Below are 24847 nucleotides of genomic sequence, written 5' to 3'. Positions count from 1 at the left end.
ACCATTTTTATGTTTTGCCCTATTGAAAAACAAATCGAAAAATCTATGATATCTCGACGTATTTTGTATTATATCATTGACCCTACGTGATCCTGAACTAAAAAAAATTATCTCTCTTCACAATGCTTTGATAAATAGTATGCTGCAATTATGTGTTATTTCCACCGCGTATCACGATAAAAACTTCGGCCTCCGAACTGTGAATAACTTCAATGAGATGGCAGCGTAGCTCGGTCTCAAAAATAAGTGAATTACATTGTTGTAGCTGCTGTGTATATTGGTAAGCGTAAAGTACAGTGAGCATAGTACACACTATAGTTATAGATAATTCACGAAAGTAAAGTGACGGAAGCATCGATATTAATAAGGATGTTAAGGAAAGGAAATCTTTTTCTGAGAAATTTACGCCATACTACAAGAACGTTTCACGATGAAGCTATCGTTATCGGTAGTGAACAAGACACCAAGTCACCGGAATATCAGGTTAGAACGAGAGTACATGCGCATATCATTCATGGACGAACCATACTGAAACTAGTCTCTTTAAGGCTTCCACTTTTGATCGATATTACCTTGTCACTTTGGAAGGGATGTAATAATTATCGCGATATTAATTGCACGAACGGATTATTTTATCTCTTGAGTGAGATAAATTGATATCGTTTGTTTAAACACGTTCGGAGCGTAATGGACGACTGCGCAACTGACTCACGATGATGTATGGCGCGTAATACAAACGTTACGAACATTGCGCGCGCCTTTTCTTCATAATTTATTAAAAACAGTGCGTGCAATGTTTCGAACAATGAAAATAATTGGCTCTCAACTGTTATCGTTGAATCATCAGCGATCAAACAGCTTGAATTATTTTGCTAAATCGGGATAATTAATACTAGTATTTGTACAATTATGATTTCTAATATTTAGTATTTGATTAATTTTATTCTACATTTTATGACTGCCATCGTAATGACTATCAGCGATTTTCGTTACGTAAAGTAGAAAGTACAAATTATAATCGAATAAACTCTATAGTAATTACCTATGAGCCAATGATATTGGTTGGGGGTTAAAAATGAGTGTCAGAACGAATGTGGAGCTGGTAAAAAAAAAATGTTTCTAGGACAATTATGTGCAAATGAAGTGTATGGTAGATAAACTAAAAGAGACAGTCGAAAAAGTTGTAGAGGGCGGGGGACGAAAGGCGAGGGAAAGACACGTAAAAAAGGGGAAACTTTTACCACGAACACGAATTAACACGCTTCTCGATCCGACGTCTCCTTTTCTCGAATTTTCTCAGTTAGCTGGTTACGAACTGTACGATAACGAGGAAGTACCAGCTGGTGGAATTATTACTGGCATCGGCAGGATAGAAGGGTAAGTATTTCCAATTTCCGGACACGAAAAAATTCTTTGAAAATTACGTTAAAAGTATGTCGTCACCATTTAGCACTGAATGCGTAATAGTTGCGAATGATCCGACCGTGAAGGGCGGCACGTACTATCCAATCACGGTGAAAAAGCACTTGAGAGCTCAAGAAATTGCGGAAGAGAATCACTTGCCATGCATATATTTAGTAGACAGTGGTGGCGCAAATTTATCTAGACAAGCCGATGTATTTCCGGATAAAATGCATTTCGGAAGAAGCTTCTACAATCAGGCTATCCTAAGTTCGAAGGGGATCGCGCAAATTGCAGTGGTAATGGGAAGTTGCACAGCAGGTCTGACTATGATCCACGTATTCTACTTGAATCTTTCAGCGCTGTTATACGCCAATAATTATTCGCAATGGCATTTAATCAATTTATACAGGAGGCGCGTACTTGCCAGCTATGGCCGACGAAAACATAATCGTTGGCGATCAAGGTACTATCTTCTTGGCTGGTCCGCCTTTAGTGAAAGCTTCCACCGGCGAAGATGTTACTCCGGAGGAGTTGGGCGGTGCGACGGTTCATTGTCGGTAATTAACAAGTACATTTGAACGCATTGTTTGTTTTCGATCATGGTTCCGGAGTTTTAATTTCAGAACCTCTGGAGTGACCGACCATTATGCCACGGACGATACTCACGCCTTGTACTTGGCTCGTCAGATCGTGAAAGACTTAAACAGACAAAGACCGATGCACGTAAACTTGGACAAACAGATGGACGTACCGCTGTATTCTGTCGATGAAATTTACGGTATAGTCGGCGTAAACTTGAAGCGTCCGTACGATGTCAGAGAAGTGATCGCGAGGATCGTGGATGGATCGAGATTTCGCGAGTTTAAGGCGCAGTACGGGGAAACGTTGGTTACCGGCTTCGCGAATATTTACGGTTACCCCGTGGGAATAGTTGCGAATAATGGCATACTGTTTTCGCAGGCCGCGTTAAAAGCCACACATTTCGTGCAGCTCTGCGCTCAGAGAAAGATACCGCTTATTTTCTTGCAGAATATTACAGGTACGTATCTCGTTGAATGAAATTGCCGCGTTCCCACGACTAATACATCTGGTCATTGTAAAACTGCAGGGTTTATGGTGGGCAAGGATGCTGAGGCCGAGGGCATTGCTAAAAATGGAGCAAAAATGGTGAACGCCGTGGCTTGCGCTCAAGTGCCCAAAATTACGGTGGTGATCGGTGGTTCGTACGGAGCAGGAAATTACGGTACTTTGCATTTGATAAACGACTGTTCGAGTCACGTTCGATTTGTTTAATTTCGATACGTACGCAGGTATGTGTGGTAGATCTTATTCGCCAAGATTTCTCTATACCTGGCCGAATGCAAAAATATCCGTGATGGGAGGGGTACAGGCTGCGAATGTAATAGCGCAAATTACCAAGCAGCAACGTGTTCGCGATGGAAAAGAGGTACAAAACGTTGCAATTCGTTCTGTTATTGTCTTGTCAATTATCGATATAATCTCGTCGATTGCGACAGTGGACCCCGGATGAGGAGGAGCAGCTGAAGAGACCGATCATAGAGAAATTCGAAAGGGAGAGCAGTTCGTACTATGCCAGTGCCAGGTAGATCCTATTAGTTCTTTCGCTTTATGAGAGCAAATGCAAGTTATTCGAGTAAATTGTTTTTCAGACTTTGGGACGACGGTGTGATCAATCCGATCGACACTAGAGTGGTATTAGGTCTTAGTCTATCGGCAGCGTTGAACGCACCCATACCAGAAAGTAAATTTGGAATTTTCCGAATGTAAGGTTCGTGTTCAACGATGCAACCAGTGACCTGCAATTATGAAAGTATGAACCGATGTTTGTAGCCTTCCTAACAAAATTTTAGGCCAAAGATATATATTTTTTATACAAAGTCATCATGTATACACGATCATTAAACATTCCACATATATATATATATAAGTATATTTCTATGCGCGTCTTTATTAGCCTTCTATCTTTGTTACTTGGCGCGTCTATAAAGTAGGGAACATCTCTTCATGGATGCGAAACAACGAGCACGCGTCCACGCGCGTATTCTCTCGCTTTTATTTAATCTTTTATTTAAGAGTTATTTTACATTTTGCGCGTTCCGTTATAATTATATTGAGATTATAGCAGCAATTAATTACCTCGTAATTGTCTAAGTTGCTTAAGTCACATCACGTTGTTACATCTCGTCGCGCGACTAGGTCTCCTCGACATTCTCCGCTCGCAAAGGCCAATTTTCTTCTGGCAGTATAGCGGCTGTATTGTTATGCGGTTATTCGCGAGGGTACAGCTGGGAAATGAAGTAACGCGGATTGCGAGAACGGAAGAGGTGAGCGAAAATTTGGCGGTCGCTGAACGGAGAAATTTCTTGAGCAGATGCTAATTAACCCAAACTCGAAGCTTAGTGATTATTCTTCCTATACAGTAATCCTTGTATATATCTAGAACGATCAATCACAATTCTAAGACTTTCACGGCCGTAATTCTTTCCATTAACATTGTCCTTAATATCGTCCAAAGTGGTAAAAATCTCGAACGATGTTAACCAGGCGGGATCTTGTTCGTCGACTCGTTCGATATCGTGCAAAGCGAATATGCATTCAATCATGCACGAATACGCGTGTCTTTCCTTGCGTACGAAGGAAAAGAATATATGTGCTAACATCCGGCTAAACATTCGATCCATTCTTTTATCCCACGATCCACGATATACTCGAATCCTGCCGGTTCTTTCTCAAGCCGCTTTCTATTTACAGCCAACGATCGTTCATCGGTTTGCGGATCGTTCCCTTCGAATCTTACAAAACTTTGCAGAGACAGAACAGAACGAGGACGAAAGTTGCAACCGCTGTTCTACACGACGAGCCGTTTATCTCCGTCTCGGTAACCTTGTATTTGAACTGTTCTTTAACCTCTTGCGCTATGAAAGCTCTTTCTTCTGTCCTAATCGTGGTCGGAGCTGGTTGCTCTCTCACTTCTTCCGCGATCACAGCTCTGGCTTTTGTCCTGTTCTTTCCTCTTCTGATGTATAACTCGGATAAGGCTGTTAAATACAGAATTTTAATTAAACTGTAATAAAATTGGAATAAGACATGGCAATTGATCTACCTTTATCGACCACCGCGTCTTCCTCGAAATCCACTTTAATGAGAGCAGACATAGTCACTTCAAACAGCTTGTTATTGTCAGTATTTGAGACGTCGATGGCTCTTCTCTTCCTACCGAATCCAATTTGACCATTGCTGCACTCGATCTGAAATATCGAATACATTAGGTGTAGATGAAATTAGATATTGGCATAACGATGCGAACGCGATATTCGAGTAAGCTTCGCTGAACGACGATGAGCGCGTGATGCGGCAGAATTGCGTCTTACCCCTTGGCATTTGTCCAAACAAACGTTAACGGTACCGCGAAATTGGACGTAGGTGCTCTCTGGAAACTTGAAAGCTCGGAATTTCGCTGTTAGAAAGTCCCCATCCACCGTGTTGAAATTTTCGAACAGATATGGGTCCACGGAACAGCTGAGGGTAGAAACAGTTACGTATGATATTTTCTTTTTCCTATATTCGAACCCTTTTAACCCTTTGACCAGAAGAAGATACAAAACGTTTGAATTATTTTCCGGATCGTTCGTTCTGTTCTTCTCTTGCTCTTTTTCTTTTTATTTCCCTTCTATTTGTAATCATCGGCCTAGCTAGAGCAGATAGAGTAGTCGCTGGCGCTACCCGTCTTTTAATATCGTTTTAATCTCGTTTATTGTTCAAAACCAGACGATTGTGACGCTATTAGCTTGATAGATAGTTTGATAAATTAAAATATCGGTTTCTTTCGCTACATCATCAAACGGTTAAACTAGGAACGAAGTAGAAATTGTTCGCTCACCCATTGATAATAATAGTCTCCTCCTGTGTCTTGGTATCAGTGACCAACATATAAGTAACCAAGAGTCCATAAACGGGAGCGGAGCCATTGTCCAGGAAGATCTCCATCTGCAAAGGCGTACCTGGGCTAACGTTCAGTTCCCCGGTAACGAGATTGCCACCTTGCCTGACGCCGACTCCCAATATCGGTACCGGTGCCGACTCGGAAATCTCTCCCCTGATGTCGATCACGCTGCCACAGGAAGCAAAAGATGCGCATGAAATTCCTACCCACGAAAGAAACTTTGTTTCCCGTTGAAATGGGAATAACACGCGGCCATCTGGCAAATGGAACCATCGAACCCGAGAAAGATGCGTTTGAATGTAATTTCCGGGCAAAAACTACGAGCGAACGTCTATATGATTCAGTACTCGGCCGAAGCAAAATTAAACTGTTTGCGATTGGCAAGAAAACGTGGAAAAGTGCGGCGAACGAACTGTGCTGCGACCTGGGTTACTTTCGACAGTCATCGAATCTTAGCATCGACCTGAATCGCGTTTCCACTTCTGCCGTCTCATCGTTCGTTTCCTTCTCGAGCCTCTGCGTCGTACGTCTTTCGACGATCGAACGGCACAGGCGAACGGAACGGTACCAAAGACAGAGGACGATGATGAAGCCAGAAAAAAAAAAAAAGAAAAAACAGGGACAAAGACGAAGTTTCCGTTTGGACGACACGTTCGTCGATGATTGTTTTTCTTGTTCGCATCTGTTATCATCCGTAGATCGAATGGATGTATATGGACGAAGCGATCGCCGAGTATCCGAGGAATTTTCAGTTGTTCGATCATCCCTCGATAGTCGGCCAATGCGGTCGACGGTGATCCCTAATCGCGATGGACGCATCCAATCGGGCAGGCATGCAATTCCATCGACTTCGTGGAAGCAGAAACAGTTATCAAGATCGAGAAAGAATTTGCCCGTAGTGCGTAGCTCGACCCCGAGCATCGGCCACGCGAGATACCGCGTGATAATTCAACAATAAAGATTTTACGGCTTCCTGGTTGAGCGGCGACATCGACGATTCGCAGAATCCACGGCCACGGCGAGGTACGATCGATTAGTACCAATAAATTAGCGCCGCGAAACAGGAACGGGACAAAAATTCAGCGCGTGTATGGCTGCCACGGAGAGTATACCGGGGAAGAATGTCGCCTCGCGAAGCGACTTTCAATCGACGGAAAATAGGAAGAGGCCTCCGACAGCCGTCTACTCCGTTGCCAACTGAAATTACGTTAATGGCCAAGTCAGCAGAGATTCTACGATTCAAAGCGGGAAGATCGAGGGTAACGAAATTGCGTCGAAGGCCTCATTTTCGAGAGAATCGAGTTTGAAAGCTCGTCGAGTATTAGAATCGATCGTCGCGAAGGACAAAAACGCAGGAAAATTGGAAGGAAAGATGGAAAATCCTGTGGATATACGATTTATTCAAACAAGGTTTTAACAGGCCGTTTAACGTTTAGGAACGGAACGCGGAGCCTACTTCGAAGTGGTCGTTAGTGTCTCTTAAGCGACATTTACATGTTCCGGGCAAACAAAAAGATCCCCTTGGATGGTCGCGCGCCGGTCGAAACGTTTTACCAGTAATACACGGAGAATACGAATGACTGCGGAGAGAAGTCAGTTTTATCGAACGAGCAGGAAAAGGAAGGGAGACTCTGTGACGCGATGTACGCAAGGCTAAAATTACATTTCAGGTTTTCCAGCACCTGCGCCGGTACAGACTCGAGGAATAAATGGAACGTGGAATCATGAATCAACTTGGCGACCACAACAAACGTCCATCTTCCTTTAGCTCGTACTGGTTTGAATTAGAAAGCGACGAATACTTGAACTTATCATCCGCGGTACGCTTTGGCCTCCTTGCTTATCCCCACCGCTGTTATATTCTGTGTATTGACAAAAAGTCATTCGAGTCCCCAGAAGCGTATCTCGTTGCAAATTTATATAACTGAAACGTTCGATCATTCAGCGCAGTGCTAACGGTTGAGCGAATCGTTTCGAAAAATATAATTTTAGACCGAGCAAAAAGATAAAAGGTAAAAGGTAAACGAGCATCATCTGGAGGACGCAAAATTTGTCGTTTTGATTTTTATCGTAATATTATAATATTATGTTAATATCACGTAGGTGTGTCTGTATGCAAGACATAATGCATACTCGCTTTTGACTCTCGTCGTGTATCAGTATGACGCGAATAATTAGCAGCAAGCCAACAAGCAGTACCTAAATCGAGAATTACCGTTCCCCTTTGATCGAACAGTTTTACCAGCTGTCTGTACAATTGCGATTAATTGCTTGCTACGAAGCAAGAGCGAACCTCTGGTCTGACTAGGCATGATCTTATTTCACTGCGGGCGCAGCCCGGAAGGTTGCAACCGTTTAAACTATCGAAGAGTCAAGGTACTTGGTGAAACAAAGAGTCACAGATGGATGAAAGTTTCAAATATAATTTTAGTCGTTGCTCGTTCTCGCGATCGCTCAGAGCGAATAGAATGTCCTTGATGCGAATACGCGATTATTATTGCGCGCGTACGATCGCTTAACCTACGAACGGCGAAGGCTGAATTACGCGATTCCAACCGATCGGAAACGGAGTTCTATCGCGAAACGATAAGTGGAAAATTGTGCGAATAAGTTTAGAGAATAAATAGCGCGGAAAGAGAATATTAAGGTGAAAGATAAACTCACTCGGGTTCCTGGAAACCTGCTGGAAGAACGCTGCGTCGAACCGCGGTGTGATTGGTTGCGATCGAGATTCCAGGTTTCACAACGACTTCGGTGATAACACACTTTACGGTGAACGTGTGCTTGCTGGAATCTGCCGGCTCCTCCACTATTATCCGATGAAAGTACACCTTCTGACCCTGTGTATCATTATGCGTGTGTAATTTTGCTCGAATCCATGGGATCGCCGATGGAAACAATGAAACGAGTCCTAACAACTTATCGCCAACTCCGAGCGCGAATCGATACGTTCGTTCGACCGTACGTCGCGATCCTTTGATTTTATTTAGCTTGGAGCCAACCTGTTTTTATTTTACACGTGCAGTCAATCACGAGGTTCAAAGAAAACAGCTTTCGATCGGATCCGACAGAGTCGATCGAACGATCCATAAATCACGCGGCGCACCGCCGTGTTCGGTAAATTATTCGATCGTTTTAATTATTCGGATGCGATAGTTTTATCAGCGATCAGACTCGTAATTACTCCCTACCGTGACTTTGTTAACGACTCTAGTGATACCGCATCGCAACATGTCCTGCTCTAAGAGCGGTAATCGGAACGTGGCGACGCCGTTGCTAAGCCGAGGTTTGCAAGCTTCGTCTGCAAAAGAAGATACGTTTCAACGTGTAAAATACGCGTCTACCTTTGCGTCCCGCTTCTATATCTCACGGCTACGTCGGCGTACAGCCGGCAACAGCCAGAAACACGCTTCAAATCGATCTTTACCTGGAAAGTCCTTCATCTGTTGCAGATATATCCTCGCTTGCGGACTACTCCTTACGATGTCAACCTCCATCCACTGTTCCGAGCATCTCACTTTGCTCTGAACTGGAACAGAAAAACCCGGAAGGCATTTCGGATGAGAAATCGTTTCAACTCGATCGATATTGCGTAAACGCGAGCAATTTCCACGGAGAATAGTAGAGCGGCTTAAGGCGACATCGAATCGAGGGATATCGGATATCCGTCGAGCGACATCGGTCAGACAGATTAGACGCGTTTTCGGAAAAATGGCCGAGAAACTTGCAAAGAGGAATCCCGTCCGACGGCGAACGCGAGAAAAACGAAGACGAAAAGTACGACGTAGCCGCAAACTAACTTGCAGTATACCACCGTAATTGCCCCATAAACTCGTAAACGTCTCGACCTTGAAAAGCGAGCAGCTCGACATTGCGCGCTCGAGAAACCCGCGCTCTGATGTACATCCCTTTAGGCTGGACCCTGTTTATTCGCGGAACTCGACGATGGATACTTTCACCGTTGGCGAGTAACGTCCGTGTGATACACCTAAACCACCGGTTTACATTATCGCGATGTAAGAACGTTGCATCCGGCCGCGAAAAAGCGACGAGATAGGAGAAGAGATTACCGCGCGACGCGTAGTTCCTTTTCTTCCTGGACAATTCAATTTTCGGCTGATTCGATCGCGATCGACGTAGCCCCTCGTGATCGTTAAATCGCCATCGATAATTGTATTTGACTAATAGTAGATTCGTTGGCGATCGGCCGGCGTGCGGCGAAGAAAAATCCAATGGCCGATAATTGAGATCTCCGCGCGATTACGAAGAGCCACGACCAACGATTTCATCCAGAAATACCATATACTCGAAACGATATCGTGGCTGTCGTTTGATATATAGTTGCAGCGTTGATCTTTGGAACAAGCGCAATATCTCTGCGGGACGCAACACACGCACTTGGCGGCCAACTACGCAGGTCGGGCAATAATTCACGGTGAAGTATCATCGTCACGCGGGCAACACGCCGTTAAAGAACGCGGCGTACCTTTCCTACGACGAGAGAACGAAGTCGGGAAAGTTTCACGCGCAGCCTGACTCTGTCGGCGAACGAGAAACCGGGTTGCTGTTTCAAGATGAACCGATAACGTTTGCCTACGAATCGAAGCAATTAAACGATCCCGTCCTCTGATAGATTTGTTCTCTTCCGTGATTTAGATACTACCACATGGTACATTCTCGGGGGAATTTTCCAACCTTTCGTTGATTTCCTTCTGTATGAGAAAATTCCTCGCGATCGTTAGCTCGATGTCCGTCTCGCTTTTGAGCGGTCGCGCATCGTGACAAGTACGAAGGATGAAAAGTCACCCGCGTAGCTCGTGTCTGCCGTAACTGGTTGTTCACGGTTTCCGCGAGTCCATCAGGTCGCGATTAACGCGTAAATTACATGACTGCACGTTGTGTCACTTTCAAATAGCCCGAGGATTGGCGGTCTTTTCCATTAGCGAGTTTAAAGTGTTTCCCCAGGCAGTGCAACCACCTGTAGTAGGTACAATCCTCGAGCCATCTCTCGACAGAGGTCCGTGACCTTCTTCTTCTTCCTCTTCTTCTTCTTCTCCTTCGTCTTCCTCTCCTTCTTCTTCTTTCTCTCTAGTCCTTTTTTCATTTTCGACGTCCGCTACGTTTTTGCAGGAGCCTCCTTTGCTCGCTCCTCTTTCCATGCCCGACTCGTTGTTCCTTTCTTTTCTTCGTCTTCTTCTTCTCCTTCTCCTCCTTCTTCTTATTGTTCTTTCCTCGCCTGCGTCTCCTCTTTGTGTTTTGATCAGCGATGTTCTCCTAACTTCGTAGTCACCGCGAGAGATCCTGCACTTCCCATTTCTTCTTCTTCGCTGTTCTCTCTCTCTCTCTCTTTCTCTCGTGTTCTGCCGCGATGTCGTTTATTTACCCTACTGTCAGACGCACGAAGGACTTCCTGTTTCGAGTTTTTCAACCTCGTCGACGGTCCAACAACGAGCAGACACTTTTTTCGAGCGTCCCTGCTCGGTTCGGACACTCGGCCTATTGTCTTGGTAATTTATGCCACCGATAGGGATCCGCTTTCATTACCGGATAATCGTTTCGCCCGAACGCTGCCGGTTCTTCGTTCCGCGAACGATTCTCCGCGTTGCGAGAGAGGGGCTACGTGACCCCTGTACCTTTCTTCTTTATTATTCTCGCCGAGTTTCCGATCCCTTCCTGTTCTCTTTGCCGCCATTAAATCCGAGAAGCACGCATCGCCCCGCTCTCTCAGAATTCCGTTCTTCTGTACGTTTCCCCTTCTCCTCCGCTATCGAGCTTCGTTTTACTCGTTTCTCTCTTTCGATTTCTTTCCGATCTTTTCTCCGTCTTTCGAAGATTAAGATCTTTGCAAGACTACGAACAACTCTCCATGGCGACCTATGCTCTCGCGTGGTTTTCCCGACCTGCGACCTTCGTACGCTTCTTCGCCCGCCCTCCGCGTTAATCGCTTTCAGCTTTTTACGTCTGTCGATAGGACTTTCTTCGTGCCTTGCGTATATTCTTAAGCATTCGCGCTGTGTCGCCGGTGTGTCGACCGAAGTTTGCAGATTTTCGACGAGTCATACTTCTTACATCCGGCATCGATCTTAGAAATCAGTTCTCGGTCGATCCATTCTCTGTTACAGTTGTGTTTTTATTTGCGCTTTCGTTTCCGCGTATGTGGCATTTAAAATTCTCTCGCTTAATCGCAAAATGTCTCTATCGTTCGTAGCGATCTTCGCGTACAACGATCTAATATCAGTCTTTGAAACGCCCTCTTTAATCGCGATTCAACCGTTATTATCAGCATGTAGATCATCTACACTGTGAAGCTATCTTTATTTTGACTCGATATCCACCACGGATAGCCGCTTCGATCCCGAGAAAGATTAACTTCTACCGCGTTCTTCTTTGTTTGTCGTGTTTCTTTGCGACAACACGCGAGCTCGACGAAGAGAATCGGTAGATCGGTTTCACTGTCGATGGCGAAACGTTTCATGTATCGTCGATGCTTTTTGCCGGATTCGCCTGCCAGTGACTGGTGTTCTACTCTTCCGCTTTCTGTCTCTTTCTCTCGTACCTCCTCGGACGCCCTTTCTTCGACTGTTTCGCAAAGTTGCCGGGAAACAAGAAGGAATTGATGTAAATTACGACAACGTACGATCCTCGGGATTACAATAATTTGAGGCCATTACTGACCTCGGTGTTAAGACGAGAACCAAGCTGCATAATTACGCACCATCGCTGTGTAACGAGCCCTGTGTTGCACGGATTACGGTGCCAAGTTGATTTACCGCCGTTTGAATAAATAAGAACGAAGGTACGATGAACGAGAATCAAAAGCGAACTAATTTATTCAAATCGACCTACAAGTGGGATGCCAAGCGGGGCCAAAACGTTCCCGCACGGTCGCCAGTCTCTCGACGGCAAATGCACGCAGTGCATTCGACCCCGTTTTCCACGTAAGGCAGACGGTAACGCGGAAAGAAAGGGTGGAAATCCGGTGCGACGCGATTAGCATTCGTGGCCCGTCGTCCGCGCGTCCACGCGACGTTAACTGTACAACGAATAACCGTGAGTCGAGAAGGGCAGACCACGAAGGCGGGAATATCTGTAGCTAGCAATTAAACTGGCCGATAGGTAGACGGCAGCAAAGAATCGGTCGGTCGAACAGGAAGCTCGTACGTACTTACGTAGGCGTGCCCTTCTACACATACTTACTACCGGTTGTTACACGGTTTACGTACATCTTGTTCAACAAAAAATATTCGTACATACCATTATCTTCCCGTTAACGATTTTTTACCAGATCCTACGTTCTATTTCGTGGTATTAAATTTTTCCAGTCGTACTACTATATTTATACGTATGGATATATAATTCGTGTTATTATTAATAATAATAATAACATAATTGATACTACAAACGTCGAACGCAACTGTGCCGGTCGGTGCATTAATTAATGCCGTTACTCGATGCTTCGATTTAGCTTCATCTCGCTGCACAGCGTGTAGAACGACTCGCACGAGAAATGGATTACACCTTGCAATTATACGCGTTGTAACGAAACGAAATCGTGTTTCATTTCGCCGACACGAAATTGACTACGGAATCAATTCGTAGCTTCACGATCTGCACCGTGCTGCAATAACAACCATCGTTATAACGTTGCCGGTACTTGGAGCGGTACAAAATCAGCGGCAGGGATGCAGCGGCCGCGTGGATATCCACGCTAACCGAGAGATCAGTTTTGGAGACGCTGAAAAGACAATCGCCTCGGGTGCAGCCAACTTTTATATCGTCAAGATTCCTTCGAGAGCTTTCTACGACTTCCGGTTGCAAGCGGAATGGATTGCTCGTAAATCGATACGCTTTCAAAGTTACAGTTAGAACACGCTGCCGCTGGTAGGCGAGTTTCCTACGTTCGATTCTACGCTAGATAGATTTCTCAGAGGGTCCTCTCGCACGATGCTTTACCAATCATCGACATCGAAAAGTCAATCGATTTTACGAGTTAATTCGCGCAACCTTATTTCTAATTTTACATTTTCTAATCGAAATACTTTCTTCTCGACTGTGTACTCGACCCAACTTCGTACACGTAACGATACGTCGACGATCGTGGTTATCCAAGGCCAGATTACGCGAACTCGAAAGAGTCGAATACGAATAACCTGATTGATCCGAGAGAGATTTTAATCGGGCGTTAAGCTAACGTTTCGTTTCGACGAAACAGAGTTCGGATAAAGGCTACATCGGTTGCCAATTAAGAACGTGCGATATTAATTGCCACAATTTCCAAGGAACGCGTCCATTCCTCGTTACCAACGACGTTAATTAAACGGACGCCTACGTTTTCTCGGTTATGCAAATAAATTCGCCGCCTCGCTAATTCAAACGTCACCACTGTACGGAATTCAATTACTCCGCGTTGTCGTTTCTCGATCTCCACGCGCCACCGTCACTTATTTTCCCTTCAACAATGCAACAGTTGCGCCTGTTGCCTCGCGTATTACCTTTTCTCAGAAAAAGACGCGAGCAATTTCAATGTCTGCTTAAGGATTAACCGTTGTAGATGACCGCGGGCAACAGCTGTCTCGACTTTGCAATTTTTCCTCTACAGGGTATCGTAAAAGGAACGTTATCGCTTCGTTTTTAAATAATTTTCAAACGAAAGAAAACGGATAGACGTACGAGCGTCCGAGAAGGCAGACCGATTGATTCCATTGTTGCGACGCAAATCTACGAGAATAAGAATTTATTCCGATACTTTAGGAGAAAACGGGCGCAAGTACGCGGTGAAATAACATGCGTCGTATCGCGGGGCTCGCGAAATATTTCTAATCGAGAGACCGAAGATCACGCAAGAAATCTGCCTGTTGCTTGGAGCTGGCTAGACGCGGTGAACAGAACGCGCGAAGCGTACCACGACTGCGTAACAGGATCGAAAGTTCGTAATCGATGCGAAGCAGGTTGGCCGCGAGAGTGATAAAAGAGGAGCGGACTCGGTAACGGTGATTTCATTCCGGTTCCTTTGGCCACGGCGCGATACACGCCGCGCTGAGCCGTGCCGTGCCGTGCCGCGCCGCCCCGATTACAACAGCTGCTACAACAGCGGTAAATCACCGATGATCGGCGATCATTAGCGCCCTGCGATTCCGTCGATAGGGTTAGATGGAAACGAAAGAATCACCGCGCGTACATGACCACGCGGATCGCGTCTCCGAACGTCTCCGAAGTCCAGAGTCTAGAGCGTCCTCCTTATGGTGCGTTTACGAGCAAACGAGCGAGCGCCTGGTAAAATTTAGAAACAAAAGTGTAAGCGAGCAGCCGGTCGCCGTCCGACCATCACTCTCCGGATCAGAAATCGGACGTCCGAAGGCGAATGAACGCTCGTTTATGCTTTCGTTTTATTCAATTTTGCGAAAATGGCAAAGAACGAACGTTCGCTCGGTCGGTCTGGACGTACGGTCGGATGCCTGAAACAACGAGGGCAACGATCGACGCCTCTCTGTTATCTGCTCGCTATCTCCTATGCTAAATCCTCGTCCTTTCGATGTTGCTGGAATTACGTAACTGAAAATAGCAGACCGGTTTCGATGATGAACAAGCAATTTCGATAGAGCAAAAGCTAAGTGATTTCCCCTTAATCGCCTGCAAGATGTAAAGAGGTTCTTCGTTCGCTGAATCGTTAGGCAGATTCCGCCGGGAGATTGGCACAAAGTCTCCTCAAAGACGCCACGAGCGAATCTTAAGCACGCGTTTCGTTATTTTCTGCCTCGCATCAGCCGCCGGTTGTTAAACGACGTGTTGAGAGGCAGGATCCGGACTTTGACCGTCGAGGTGGACGATAATGTGATCGAACGCCGGCAGCAGCTAAACAATCTTAATCTTTACCGCGATACGAACAAATCCGGAGATCGACGTTGGAATTTGCTTTGGGTCAGCTGCGCTCTGTCCTTTGCATCGCCGCTACCGTTCGATCCTGTCGCGCGTAATCTATCGCGTGCAAGCGACAGATCCAGGGCCGGCGTATCGAGGTCGTACCGAGATCAGCTGTCTGTACGAACCTACGAACGCGAGCTATAGGAATCGTAAAAGTCCTAGAAATATCTCGTGTCTTTGGAATACTTTGCGCCCGAGTATCTTATCGAAACCCTTCGCAACGACGCGAAACGCAGCGCTGGAAATCCGCGGAACAGGCAGGAACGTTATACGCCTAAATGGTAATGACGTCAGTCCTCTGACTCTTGGCTACGGTACGAGCAACTACTCGGTAACACGCTGACTAATTTCAAGCTGTTTAGAGCTGGTTGACTCTTTGTGGCTAACGATACGAGAGAAGAACATTTTTACAAAGTATCGCGATGGGACACGACCGGTCCGATCAGAACTGTAAAATTTGAAAACGATCTCGAAATATACGCAAAAGTTACTTTTCATCCCATGTACGTGCAAACACTCTGCTGTTCTAATTTTATAAATTATAATCGTGCATCGAGCACGTCGATTTTCTACGTCGTTCTCTCTCTAAAATTTCACGCAGGACACGACGGACTATCGCTTTCCAGGAAGATCGCTACGGAGAAGAGGCTGTCGATTTCCTTCCACGATTCGAAGAAATAATCGTGGAGCGAGGAGGATGCAAATGACGTCGGAGGATCGGTCGGTCGTAGGGTCGCGGCTAGTCACGAGATGCGAGAGACACAGGGAGCAAGGTGCATCGCGCGCGCCAAATGCAGAATGAATAATTTATCATGGCGGCGATCCGTGCAGAAATTATGCGCGAAGCCAGCGACTACCGTTATGCACATTTTCGGTAATCTCGGCAACGATTAAATCGCCACCGGTCCACCACAGCCAAGCCGATTATTTAAACAATTTTACGCTTCGGATCACCGGTGCATAAAACGTTCACACGCGTCGTTACGTGGCCGTTCGACGCGCATTTTTTTCGGTCTGCATTCTTTCAATCTGTTGTACGCGCAACCTAACGAGCTGCGTCGACTTTTCAGCCGTGGAATTCGCGGTATTTCGCCAACAAAGTCGCCGATTCCTCGATTACCACCGACGCGTAACGGAATTTCATCGCTAACCGTGACGGTCGGTTTTTCCCCGCATCTGCTCGCTCGTAGAAAGAGAAAACAGTTGGACATCGATCGAAATCCAGATCGTATCGCGCCGTGCCACGACTATAAGTTTCGCTCGCGTAATCCCAACGCTGCGAGCTTATCCTACGAACAACGATCCTTTGTCGTCGAAAGAGACTTCCTTGTACTGTCATCGTCGAGATATCGAATCTGACTCTATCCGCGGGCGACTTCCGGCACGCTTTATTATCCAGACTTTGTACTGCTCCAGACTCGAGCACGGAATACATTTTCCAGAGGATACTCGCGCGCTTATCTGATCAGAGAATTTAATTGTTTCCGCGAGTTCGTCCTTTCCACGTTGATTCTCGAACGTCCCCTGCGAGGGAACAGTTCTCGAGTTGGCGAATATCGTTTCGAGTTCTCCATTTCGCTGCATAGTTCAGCTAAAGATACCTTTATTAATACGAATGACGAGGGTAAACGCAGAACGGTTTACGTAGAACACAAGCACACCGCGCAACGGACGAGTCGCGTATTTTACGAAATCCTTTGAACCGAATTTCCGAGATAGTTGGGGATACGAATATACACGAAAGAACTCCGAACAATCGCAATACGCGCGAGTTCACGGTATTACGTATAGGATTCGCAGGATATACAGCGATGCGAGAGAACGGTTAGCGCGAACCCGAACGATCTCGCGACGGCGATGGAACTGTATTTCGATGGTCGAAGCGTCTGAAAGCACGCGTACAAAATTTTTGTAATTCCATTCCTCCGACGTCGGCGAAACGATCGCTTTAATTTTTAACTCGCTTTACGACCTCGTTATATCGCGTCTTTGTCGCGAATTCCTTTCCCGGTTCAACAGGATTCTGCACCGAGTTCGCCAGCATTCTCCATAGCCAAGAAAAATGACTGTCCGTTTCGCGTGTACTCGCGTTTAATTTATTTTTAATTCGAACCGTGTCGTTAGCAGGGTCCATAACGTGCAATTATCGCCACATATAAGTAAACGTTCTCGGCGGAACGTACGCGAACCAGCGCAGATTTATTACCTTTGATAACACAGGTAACGATCATTGGCAGAACAGTGGAATCTTACGATACAGTCTCCGTCGAGGAACACGCACGAATGATGCTTGTCCGGCAACTCGTAGGTACGCGCCACTCGTTTTCGATAACTCGCTCGTGTCGCATATTCGATACGGTTTTTTAATTCTCGCAAACACGCTGCTTGTATCTCCGAGTTTTCTCCGTACGCGAATCCACGTAGCCCGAATGGCCGACGTCACGCTCGCCAATCCGGTCAATCGTCGGCGATAAATCACAGCCGAAGAATCTCGTCTCGACCAATTGGTTCACGATCGAGTTTTACACGGGCGAACGATCCCACTTGCGAATTCATCGCGCGTACTAATCGTTAGAGCGGGCGTTTACGCTCGTGTCGGTTAAGAACGTCGCGGCTTATTAACGATCGTCGTGGTCGTTTTTGCGATCCTTCGTTAATTCGATGGCGTAGATATTAAAGAATCGATGGAGGATAGTTTCGTTAACGGGTCTGTGCCTGCGATTACTTTATGATCTCTGTCGACTCTCTTTACAATCTCGCTCCTCGTATCTGATCGAGAAAATGCTCTTCCGTGTGCGTGTGTGTGTGTGTTTTGTTTTCTGCTCACACGCAGGACTTTCGTCGGTATTTCTATCTTTATCTCGTTAAGATTGCCCATTCCGTTCAGCGTTATGGCACTTCCTTTCGGACGCCGTAGTAATTATTGCGTTCGTTAGCATTAATTCTTCGTTAATCCTGAATTTCACCGTGAAGCTTGCGTTTAAGTCGATCCCCAAGGGGAATCTTATCAATTTATTAACGTTTCCTCGAATGGAACGTCTCGGGAGCTAAACGTCGCGTCACGTTTCTCAAAGGATCGATCTCCATCGAAGCGGGTAGATGTTCTCTTTCCGCGCTGTCAAACGACGATTAAAGCGAAAACCGAGAAGAGTCTTTGGAAGAATTTTCATCGATTTAGGCACGACCGGCGAAGCGATCGATGACTCGAGGCCTCGATTATTCGATGAAAACGCCGTCTTTGTTAACGAGTTGCGAGTGACTGGCCATTTTGAGGAATTGCGGGATCATCGAGAAAGAGCGCGCGAATGATATACACGGATATTCGACCGATTATCATCAGTGGCGAAAACGAGCGGTTAGCGGCTATGTCGAGCGTTCTCGCGGTAGGTCGGGTAGACGGAAAGGCGATTATTCCGGTAAAGTGGCCAGCATCGTCGAAGAAAACGTCGTCGAGTCGTCTAAACTCGAGACGCGGTAAAAGAATGCAGCGCAAAGAGGTACGCGGCGATTATACCTACTCCATCTCTCGAAAATTGCTACTTTATACGCGACTCGATACCAGCCTGAAATTACGTCCCAGATGCGTAAATCCGGTAGGTGGAAATCCTTGAAGCTGAACTACCGAACTAGTCTAGTGCGTTTCACCTATGCGGCAACGTACGAGCGTGGAAAAACGAAGCGACGAATTTCATTCGGACATATTTTTTATAGAAACCGTACTCGTACAACGGGGAAGAGGATCGGCGGTGGAAAACTTGCCGGTAAACGAAATTCATAAGGATCGATGTCGTCGATGACGTGCCTTGAAAATGAAGTGCAAGGAAAGACGTTGGAAAGAACCGTGCGCGTTCGTTTGTACATCGGCGAAAGAAGAGACGAATGCGGTGGTGTTTACGTGTCAATCGTCGCGTACGGATGTTGTTCGAACCGGCAAGAAGATATCGTCCGCCTAAAACGGAGGCGAGGTACCGGCGAGCAATTTTTACGGCTCGCCGGTGCTTGGCGAAGCAGCAGCTTATACGGCATCGAGAGACGATCGTCGAACGGGAGGAATTCGCCCGTGGGTGCTCCTGTCCGTCCTTCGTCTCTACGCGCACAGGCACGCGTGCCCACGCAGCCACGGTGACACGACACGCGTGCACAGCGAGTGGTTCGACCGGTATCCGCCATATTTGGCTGGAGGAACAGTCGCGTGAACTACGGAGACGCAGAAAATCCGCCAGGGGAAGAGGTCATCCACGCTATCGGCACTTCGCGGGTTACAGCTTTCCGTCGTTCGGTGGTCGTTCGGTGGTCGTTCGGTCGTCGTTCGACCAGAAGATCTCGTCGATACACCGTGAATTACGACGAAACGAGGATCGTAAATTAACTCCACGCAGCGAGTAAATTTATCTCGTTGCAAAAAGTTATCCCTTCGTCTGAAAGGATAGCTGCTGCCTTTTTACCTCCTATCGATTACGCCTGTAGCATTATCCAGATACAGTTAAGTCCAGGCGTGAAACAACCGAATCGAAATTGCCTTTTCGTTCGACGGATCTCGATCATCTTTTTCAGCCTGGTTTTTGCTCGGGCCGCGCCGAGCTCGTGAAACACACGGATAGAATGGTTCCCTCGCGCGAATCGCCTGGAACGTGCGGATATGTGGCTGCGAGATTTAAACAGTAGCCTGCGAGCCTTTCAACAACATCTAACGGCTGAGTTTTAGTGGAAAAACTTTCCACGGTGAATAACGTTTACGAGGGTACGTCGTAGCCAACGTGGCACGGAATGTTAAAGAAGCGTCGAAGAATGGAAGATGGCACGTTTCTTCCACCAAGGGATCGCCATTCGTGCAACACCGACCTAAAGAATCCCGTGTCAAAGATCACGAGTCTTCGGCGCGGTAACTGTACAGATTTTTCGTGGTGCACCGCTATTCTTCCTTAACCGTAAAAATTGAACGCGTCGCGAGGATCGTTCAACGACCGGCCACCTAAGACCCAGTTCCATCGCGTGGGAAAAAGTGGGAAAAGTTTCCCGTCGATCGCGCGTCGCGATGCATCGTCCTTGAAAAAAGTAGATCCGCCGGATCAACCACGCCGGACGACGTAATCTCGATCTCCATCGGTCCGCCGTTCTATCGCTTTATCAAGCTTTATCCTGCGTTCAATCCTTTACCGTTCGATAGCAAAAACGAACGATTAATCGAATGCCGATTAGATTTTAAGCTTTCGATAGACGCTGCTGCCCTGGCAGAAAGCACGAGGAGACGATTCGATCGGCGTCTAGATCTTCCAACGAGATTAGGGATCGAGTTTCCGACCTGCGATCCTCGATGATCGTTTCGGTTTCAAACTGGATCGACGACGGCCTCGTCGTGACGTTTTTCTTCGTGCGCGCATTGCCTTTGCGTTCGCCGGCTTTCCGATCGATTTTCTCTCTCCTAACGAGTAATTGCTTTTACCATTTATTTTACGTTTTCGTTCACGGTGGTCTGCGGCAAGAATCGATGAAAATCGATCGGCGGATCGGTTTGCTGAAAACCGGAGTGCCGCTCTTTTTAGCCTTTTCTCCGCTAGTATGTTCGCCGATGTCCAACGTCCGCGCAGATTGGCAACCGGTTTTCCTATGGCCTCTCCCGGCCGATTCCTCACTCCCACTCTCACTCCCACCTCCGATTCCCATTCCAACGCAGACCCTCTCGCATTCTCCGCGTCCTCCTCCTCCAGGGCCGCCGCGATACCCCATCTTCTCCCTTTCTTTCCACTCTCCTCGTCCATTTTCCTTCGTCCGCTCTTTCACCGGACCCTCTTACCTTTTGAAAGAAAGGCAACCTGTCAAAAAGCAAACCTGTCACGCGGCATGCTACGCGTCCGACACGCAACATCGCCAATTTTTCTCCCGATGAACGAGACGTCCAGGAGACTTGTCGGACGAGCGCAGGATTCGTTCGACACCGGCTACGGCACTGGCCACACCACCCACTCGATTCACTTTTCCACGAATAGTTATTTTGCATACAAGGCTCGATCGCGAGACGCTGCCTCGCAATTAAACGCGTTCCAACTACGAACGACTGCCGCGGACGTATTACCGCGAATCACTTTTTGCCGGAATCTCCCCGACTTTGCTCGTATCGTGAATTTACCGGGTATCTTGAATTTTCTTCGTAGACTTTGTTCGCCGAAGGGAACCGGTGTCTCTGGCTACGTGGTCGCGCTTCTCCTACCGACCCTTGGTAACCTCGTTTATTCCTCGTTGCCTGCAACGTGTTTCGGTCGATCGCGAAACGCGCGAGATACCGTTTCCGGCAAGTTCGACTCGCGGCTCTTCGCTTTCTCGACAGAGGCTCGAGTCGCGTCCGCGACCTCTCGCAGCTTTTCCCCGTGTTCGAGGAAACGAACCGCGCTGCGAGATACGCCTGGAAACCGCCGCGATTATTATTTTACCTTCGCCACGAATCACTGCGGCCTGACTAGTTTATTTTAATCGGACAACTCGATTTAGTCCGCGATTGAACACGCTTTTTGCGTTACGCTCTATCTACGCTTTTTCATTTCCTCCTATCGACCACAAGGGAGGATATCGAATCGACGCGACGCGACCAGCCCGTTTCCACGCTTACATCGATCCGCGTTTTTTTTTTCGCTTTTTATTTTAAACCACCAAGCCAAGCCGCTCGTACTTTTATTCGTGGCCGTTGGCAGCGTGAAATTTAGCGAGTAAATTCTACAGCTGCCGATCCAGATAGGAAAAAGGCGCTGCTGTGTACATGCTTGAACGACGAAACGAACGATAAAACTGTAAAACGCGTAGAGACGCGAGGGTGATCCGCATCGATAACACGCGGGTTCCTTTCGTTCCTTTGCGGATCGGACGAAATTAAAGAAACGTTAGTTGGATAAAGATCTCTTAAATTAAAGAATATCTTTTATACGCGTTGGATTCGTGACAAATAAACGAATAAATATTCGTGAAAATGCTTTCGCGAGTCAGCGCAGTCGAGTCGAATTTCACCTTCTCTTTTCAACGTTCTCCTGCCCACGTGCCAGGAATCCAACCGAGCCGAGCCGAGACGAGAGAACGGAATACGAAATCCAGCTTTCCTCCTGACGTAACGAATCGTTAAACGCTCGAGTCAATTTTTAAAGACAAGAGAGGGGTGGGTTTTAAACGATTTCCAAATTCGGTCTAGAAATAGGAAAGAAAAGGAAAGAGGGCACGTAGAGTTGGAACGTACGTAACACGAAGCGTAGAAAATCACTTTCGTCCTCTTTCCTTCCCTTTCTTTCCCCGATAGAAAGATTCTGCTCGCGTCAAGCATTCCGGACAAGTTGCGCTCGTTACACGGCGCGGCAGAGGTCGGCTAATCAATTTGGTTGGCTCTCGGACAAGAATTTTAGCCGACGGAACAGAGAAACGCGAAAGAAAATCGAATCCGATCGATCAAGCCCGAGATGACGTGGCCCATTAAAGCTCGCGCCGAGGAATTAACTGGAAGAAACGAATTACCACGAGGAAGCAATCGCGAGCGATGCGTCTTCCGTTTGATTACGCAAAAACATGCCGACGCTAAATCAACCGGTACACAGAGAGATCTGTGCGACCATATTGCGATTTCTATCGTCGCGTCAGCTCGACCAATTTGCGAGGAAATTAATTTTTTGCCAAGCCAGAAGGGACAAAAACCTTTTAACTTTCGCCGTGGACAGCCGTAAACGCGCGACCAGTTAGAAGCAACGAGTAGCGAATAACGAGACGTATGAAAGGGATCGCGTGATTCATCGGGCAATGTTACTGTTCACGCGTAAATCACGCAAGTTTCCAGCCTTTCGCACGGTATCATCAACGTTCTTACGTAATTTTCCGATGCTTTTCCGCTTGCGAGATAACCATGCAAGCCGTCGTGGGCTAATTTTCCATGAGAATTCTGATACGTGAAAAACATTCCTAACTCTTCTGCGATCTAAAAATACACGTCAGGTAAACGCGATCGCACGCGGTTGAACGCAGTTCTCAGCTCGCGCAACGTTTCCCTCGTTTCTCGCGACAAAACAGTACAATTACTCTCTGATCACTGTGGGCCAGAATCGCTACGATTATTGTTCGATCGGTTCGCGCGACCTTCTCCTCCGCCTGACGGAAGAAAAAAAGAAAGAAAAAAAAAAGAAAAAAGAACGAGAAAAGAAAAGGATGGAGATTCGATGGAAACGAAGATTCGCGAGACGCGAGAGAGCGTTGCATCGAGGCCGATGCGACGATCGAGTCGCGCGTTTGGCGAGTGAACGTCCGTCGGCCTTGAGCCAGGCGTCCACCGTCCGTCCACGTGACGTTTCCTTCGTATCCGGGCCACGTCCCATTTTTTCGCGAAAATAATCCTTTTTCGTAAACAGCCGCACTTTCAACTTGCTCACCGTTTGCTCCTGCCACACTAAGAATATATATCCAGCAGAGGAGCAGCCTTCGGGGTCCAGTCTCCATGTCAAGCTGGCCGACGTTACCGATGTTCTCGAGAGGTTGGAGATAAGGGAAAGGGGCGTAAAAGGGACAAGAGGGGAAGGGGGGAGAAAGAACAGGGAAGAAGGAGAAGGAAGGTGGGAAGAAAGGGACGACGCGATGTTTTCGCTCTAACCACGAGAAACTCTCATTTAGTCGGATTGTTGGATCTCCTCGAGAATCAGCTGTCTCGACGTCCTTGGGCGTTCACTTTTAAAGCGATATCGATATTCGTGCGATACGACGCGGTATGACGCGCTACGACGCGGTATTACGCGGTATTGCGAGATACCGATGGAATACGGATAAACACAGTGGAAGAAGCGACGAGACGCGACGACGCGATCGAGTCGGAGTTGTTCTCCGTGCGAGAACGCGAGAGACACTGACGGGCCCGGGCACTGGCGGTGGCGGCAGAGTTCGAACCGCACACACCGACACACCGGACCCACACGGTACACGGACCGCGCGCAGCCGGACGTCGACGCGGAACGGGGCAACATCTTTTTAACGGCGCGCACGTGAGATCCGTCCGATGGTACGTTGTGCAGCAGGTACCCTTGCCGCTGATACCGGCATTTTTCGCAACCGCTGGCTTAACCTCTCTCGCGGTCCACGCCGGTATCCTGCGGTATCCGTCCGAAAGAAACACGGATAAAGCCGTAACGTTGCAGCAGTCTCGAGCGGGCTCCCTATCGTACCGGTGAAATTGGCCCGCAGTGGACACGATTCGAACGTGGCTTTCGACAGGCTAAAGATCGTTTCGTGTCTGTATCCCGAGACGGATTATCGAACTCCGGTCGTTTACCAGCGACGAATGCAGCGATAGACATGGTTTTCCACGTAACTTCTGCCGAAACGAGGGAAGAATTTATTTTCGTAGAGCGAATTTTCCACGTAACGTCGTCTCGTCGATAGGTTGGAAGGTAACGTTTCGGTGTAACGGAGTCAGGGTTGCAAAGAGTGTCAGGCTAATTGCTCGGTGGATCGATTGGCGCGCGCGGCAAGATCGATGAGAGCGATACGCTGCAAGAGATTGCTCTTTCCTCCCACGAGTAGCTGGCGCGAAGTTGCCGGAGGATT

The 24847-nt window shown here is 47.2% G+C and overlaps 4 protein-coding genes across 14 annotated transcripts in view; 2 read left to right on the top strand and 2 right to left on the bottom strand.

Moving 5' to 3' along the window:
- The window catches only part of LOC132913217 (transcription factor 12), a 111587-nt gene extending 110905 nt beyond the window's left edge, over positions 1-682 (bottom strand). For all 10 annotated transcript variants that reach the window (XM_060971350.1, XM_060971351.1, XM_060971353.1 and 7 more), the window contains exon 1: positions 573-682. The gene's annotated coding sequence lies outside the window, so the exon portion shown is untranslated. The remainder of the gene's footprint in view (positions 1-572) is intronic.
- The window catches only part of LOC132913214 (uncharacterized protein DDB_G0283697), a 320416-nt gene that overhangs the window by 225057 nt on the left and 70512 nt on the right, over positions 1-24847 (top strand). The gene's annotated exons all lie outside the window — the stretch shown is intronic.
- Positions 130-3304, top strand: LOC132913224 (methylcrotonoyl-CoA carboxylase beta chain, mitochondrial). The gene is made up of 9 exons (XM_060971383.1): positions 130-483; positions 1124-1377; positions 1451-1722; positions 1814-1961; positions 2028-2443; positions 2513-2647; positions 2715-2851; positions 2922-3007; positions 3075-3304. Exons 1-9 carry the CDS (start codon positions 370-372, stop codon positions 3190-3192), a joined length of 1680 nt encoding a protein of 559 aa, XP_060827366.1. The 5' UTR covers positions 130-369; the 3' UTR covers positions 3193-3304.
- Positions 2683-24173, bottom strand: LOC132913228 (uncharacterized). 2 transcript variants are annotated; one of them, XM_060971391.1, is made up of 8 exons: positions 23683-24173; positions 8796-8897; positions 8560-8669; positions 8033-8208; positions 5306-5536; positions 4797-4944; positions 4529-4673; positions 2683-4463 (listed from the first exon to the last, which is right to left on the bottom strand). In XM_060971391.1, exons 1-8 carry the CDS (start codon positions 23747-23749, stop codon positions 4219-4221), a joined length of 1224 nt encoding a protein of 407 aa, XP_060827374.1. In that variant the 5' UTR covers positions 23750-24173; the 3' UTR covers positions 2683-4218. The 2 variants fall into 2 exon arrangements, with proteins under 2 accessions (XP_060827374.1, XP_060827373.1); XM_060971390.1 differs by lacking the exon at positions 23683-24173 and adding an exon at positions 20733-21063.

This window comes from Bombus pascuorum, chromosome 13, assembly GCF_905332965.1.
Source record: "Bombus pascuorum chromosome 13, iyBomPasc1.1, whole genome shotgun sequence".
In the NCBI taxonomy this organism is placed as follows: Eukaryota; Metazoa; Arthropoda; class Insecta; order Hymenoptera; family Apidae; genus Bombus; species Bombus pascuorum.
The sequence above is the reverse complement of the archived record's forward strand: the minus strand, read 5'-3'. Positions and strand labels throughout refer to the sequence as shown.

Excerpts from the sequence above, each read along its gene's own strand:
- LOC132913228 (XM_060971390.1), bottom strand. The coding sequence starts at position 21,048 with ATGGACGAGGAGAGTGGAAAGAAAGGGAGAAGATGGGGTATCGCGGCG. Across the intron at positions 4,945-5,305 it reads GAGACTATTATTATCAATGG|CTGTTCCGTGGACCCATATC; the intron begins GTGAGCGAACAA and ends TTCTACCCTCAG. Across the intron at positions 4,464-4,528 it reads AGACGCGGTGGTCGATAAAG|CCTTATCCGAGTTATACATC; the intron begins GTAGATCAATTG and ends TGTATTTAACAG.
- LOC132913224 (XM_060971383.1), top strand. The coding sequence starts at position 370 with ATGTTAAGGAAAGGAAATCTTTTTCTGAGAAATTTACGCCATACTACA. Across the intron at positions 484-1,123 it reads CCAAGTCACCGGAATATCAG|GACAATTATGTGCAAATGAA; the intron begins GTTAGAACGAGA and ends AAATGTTTCTAG. Across the intron at positions 2,852-2,921 it reads GTGTTCGCGATGGAAAAGAG|TGGACCCCGGATGAGGAGGA; the intron begins GTACAAAACGTT and ends CGATTGCGACAG.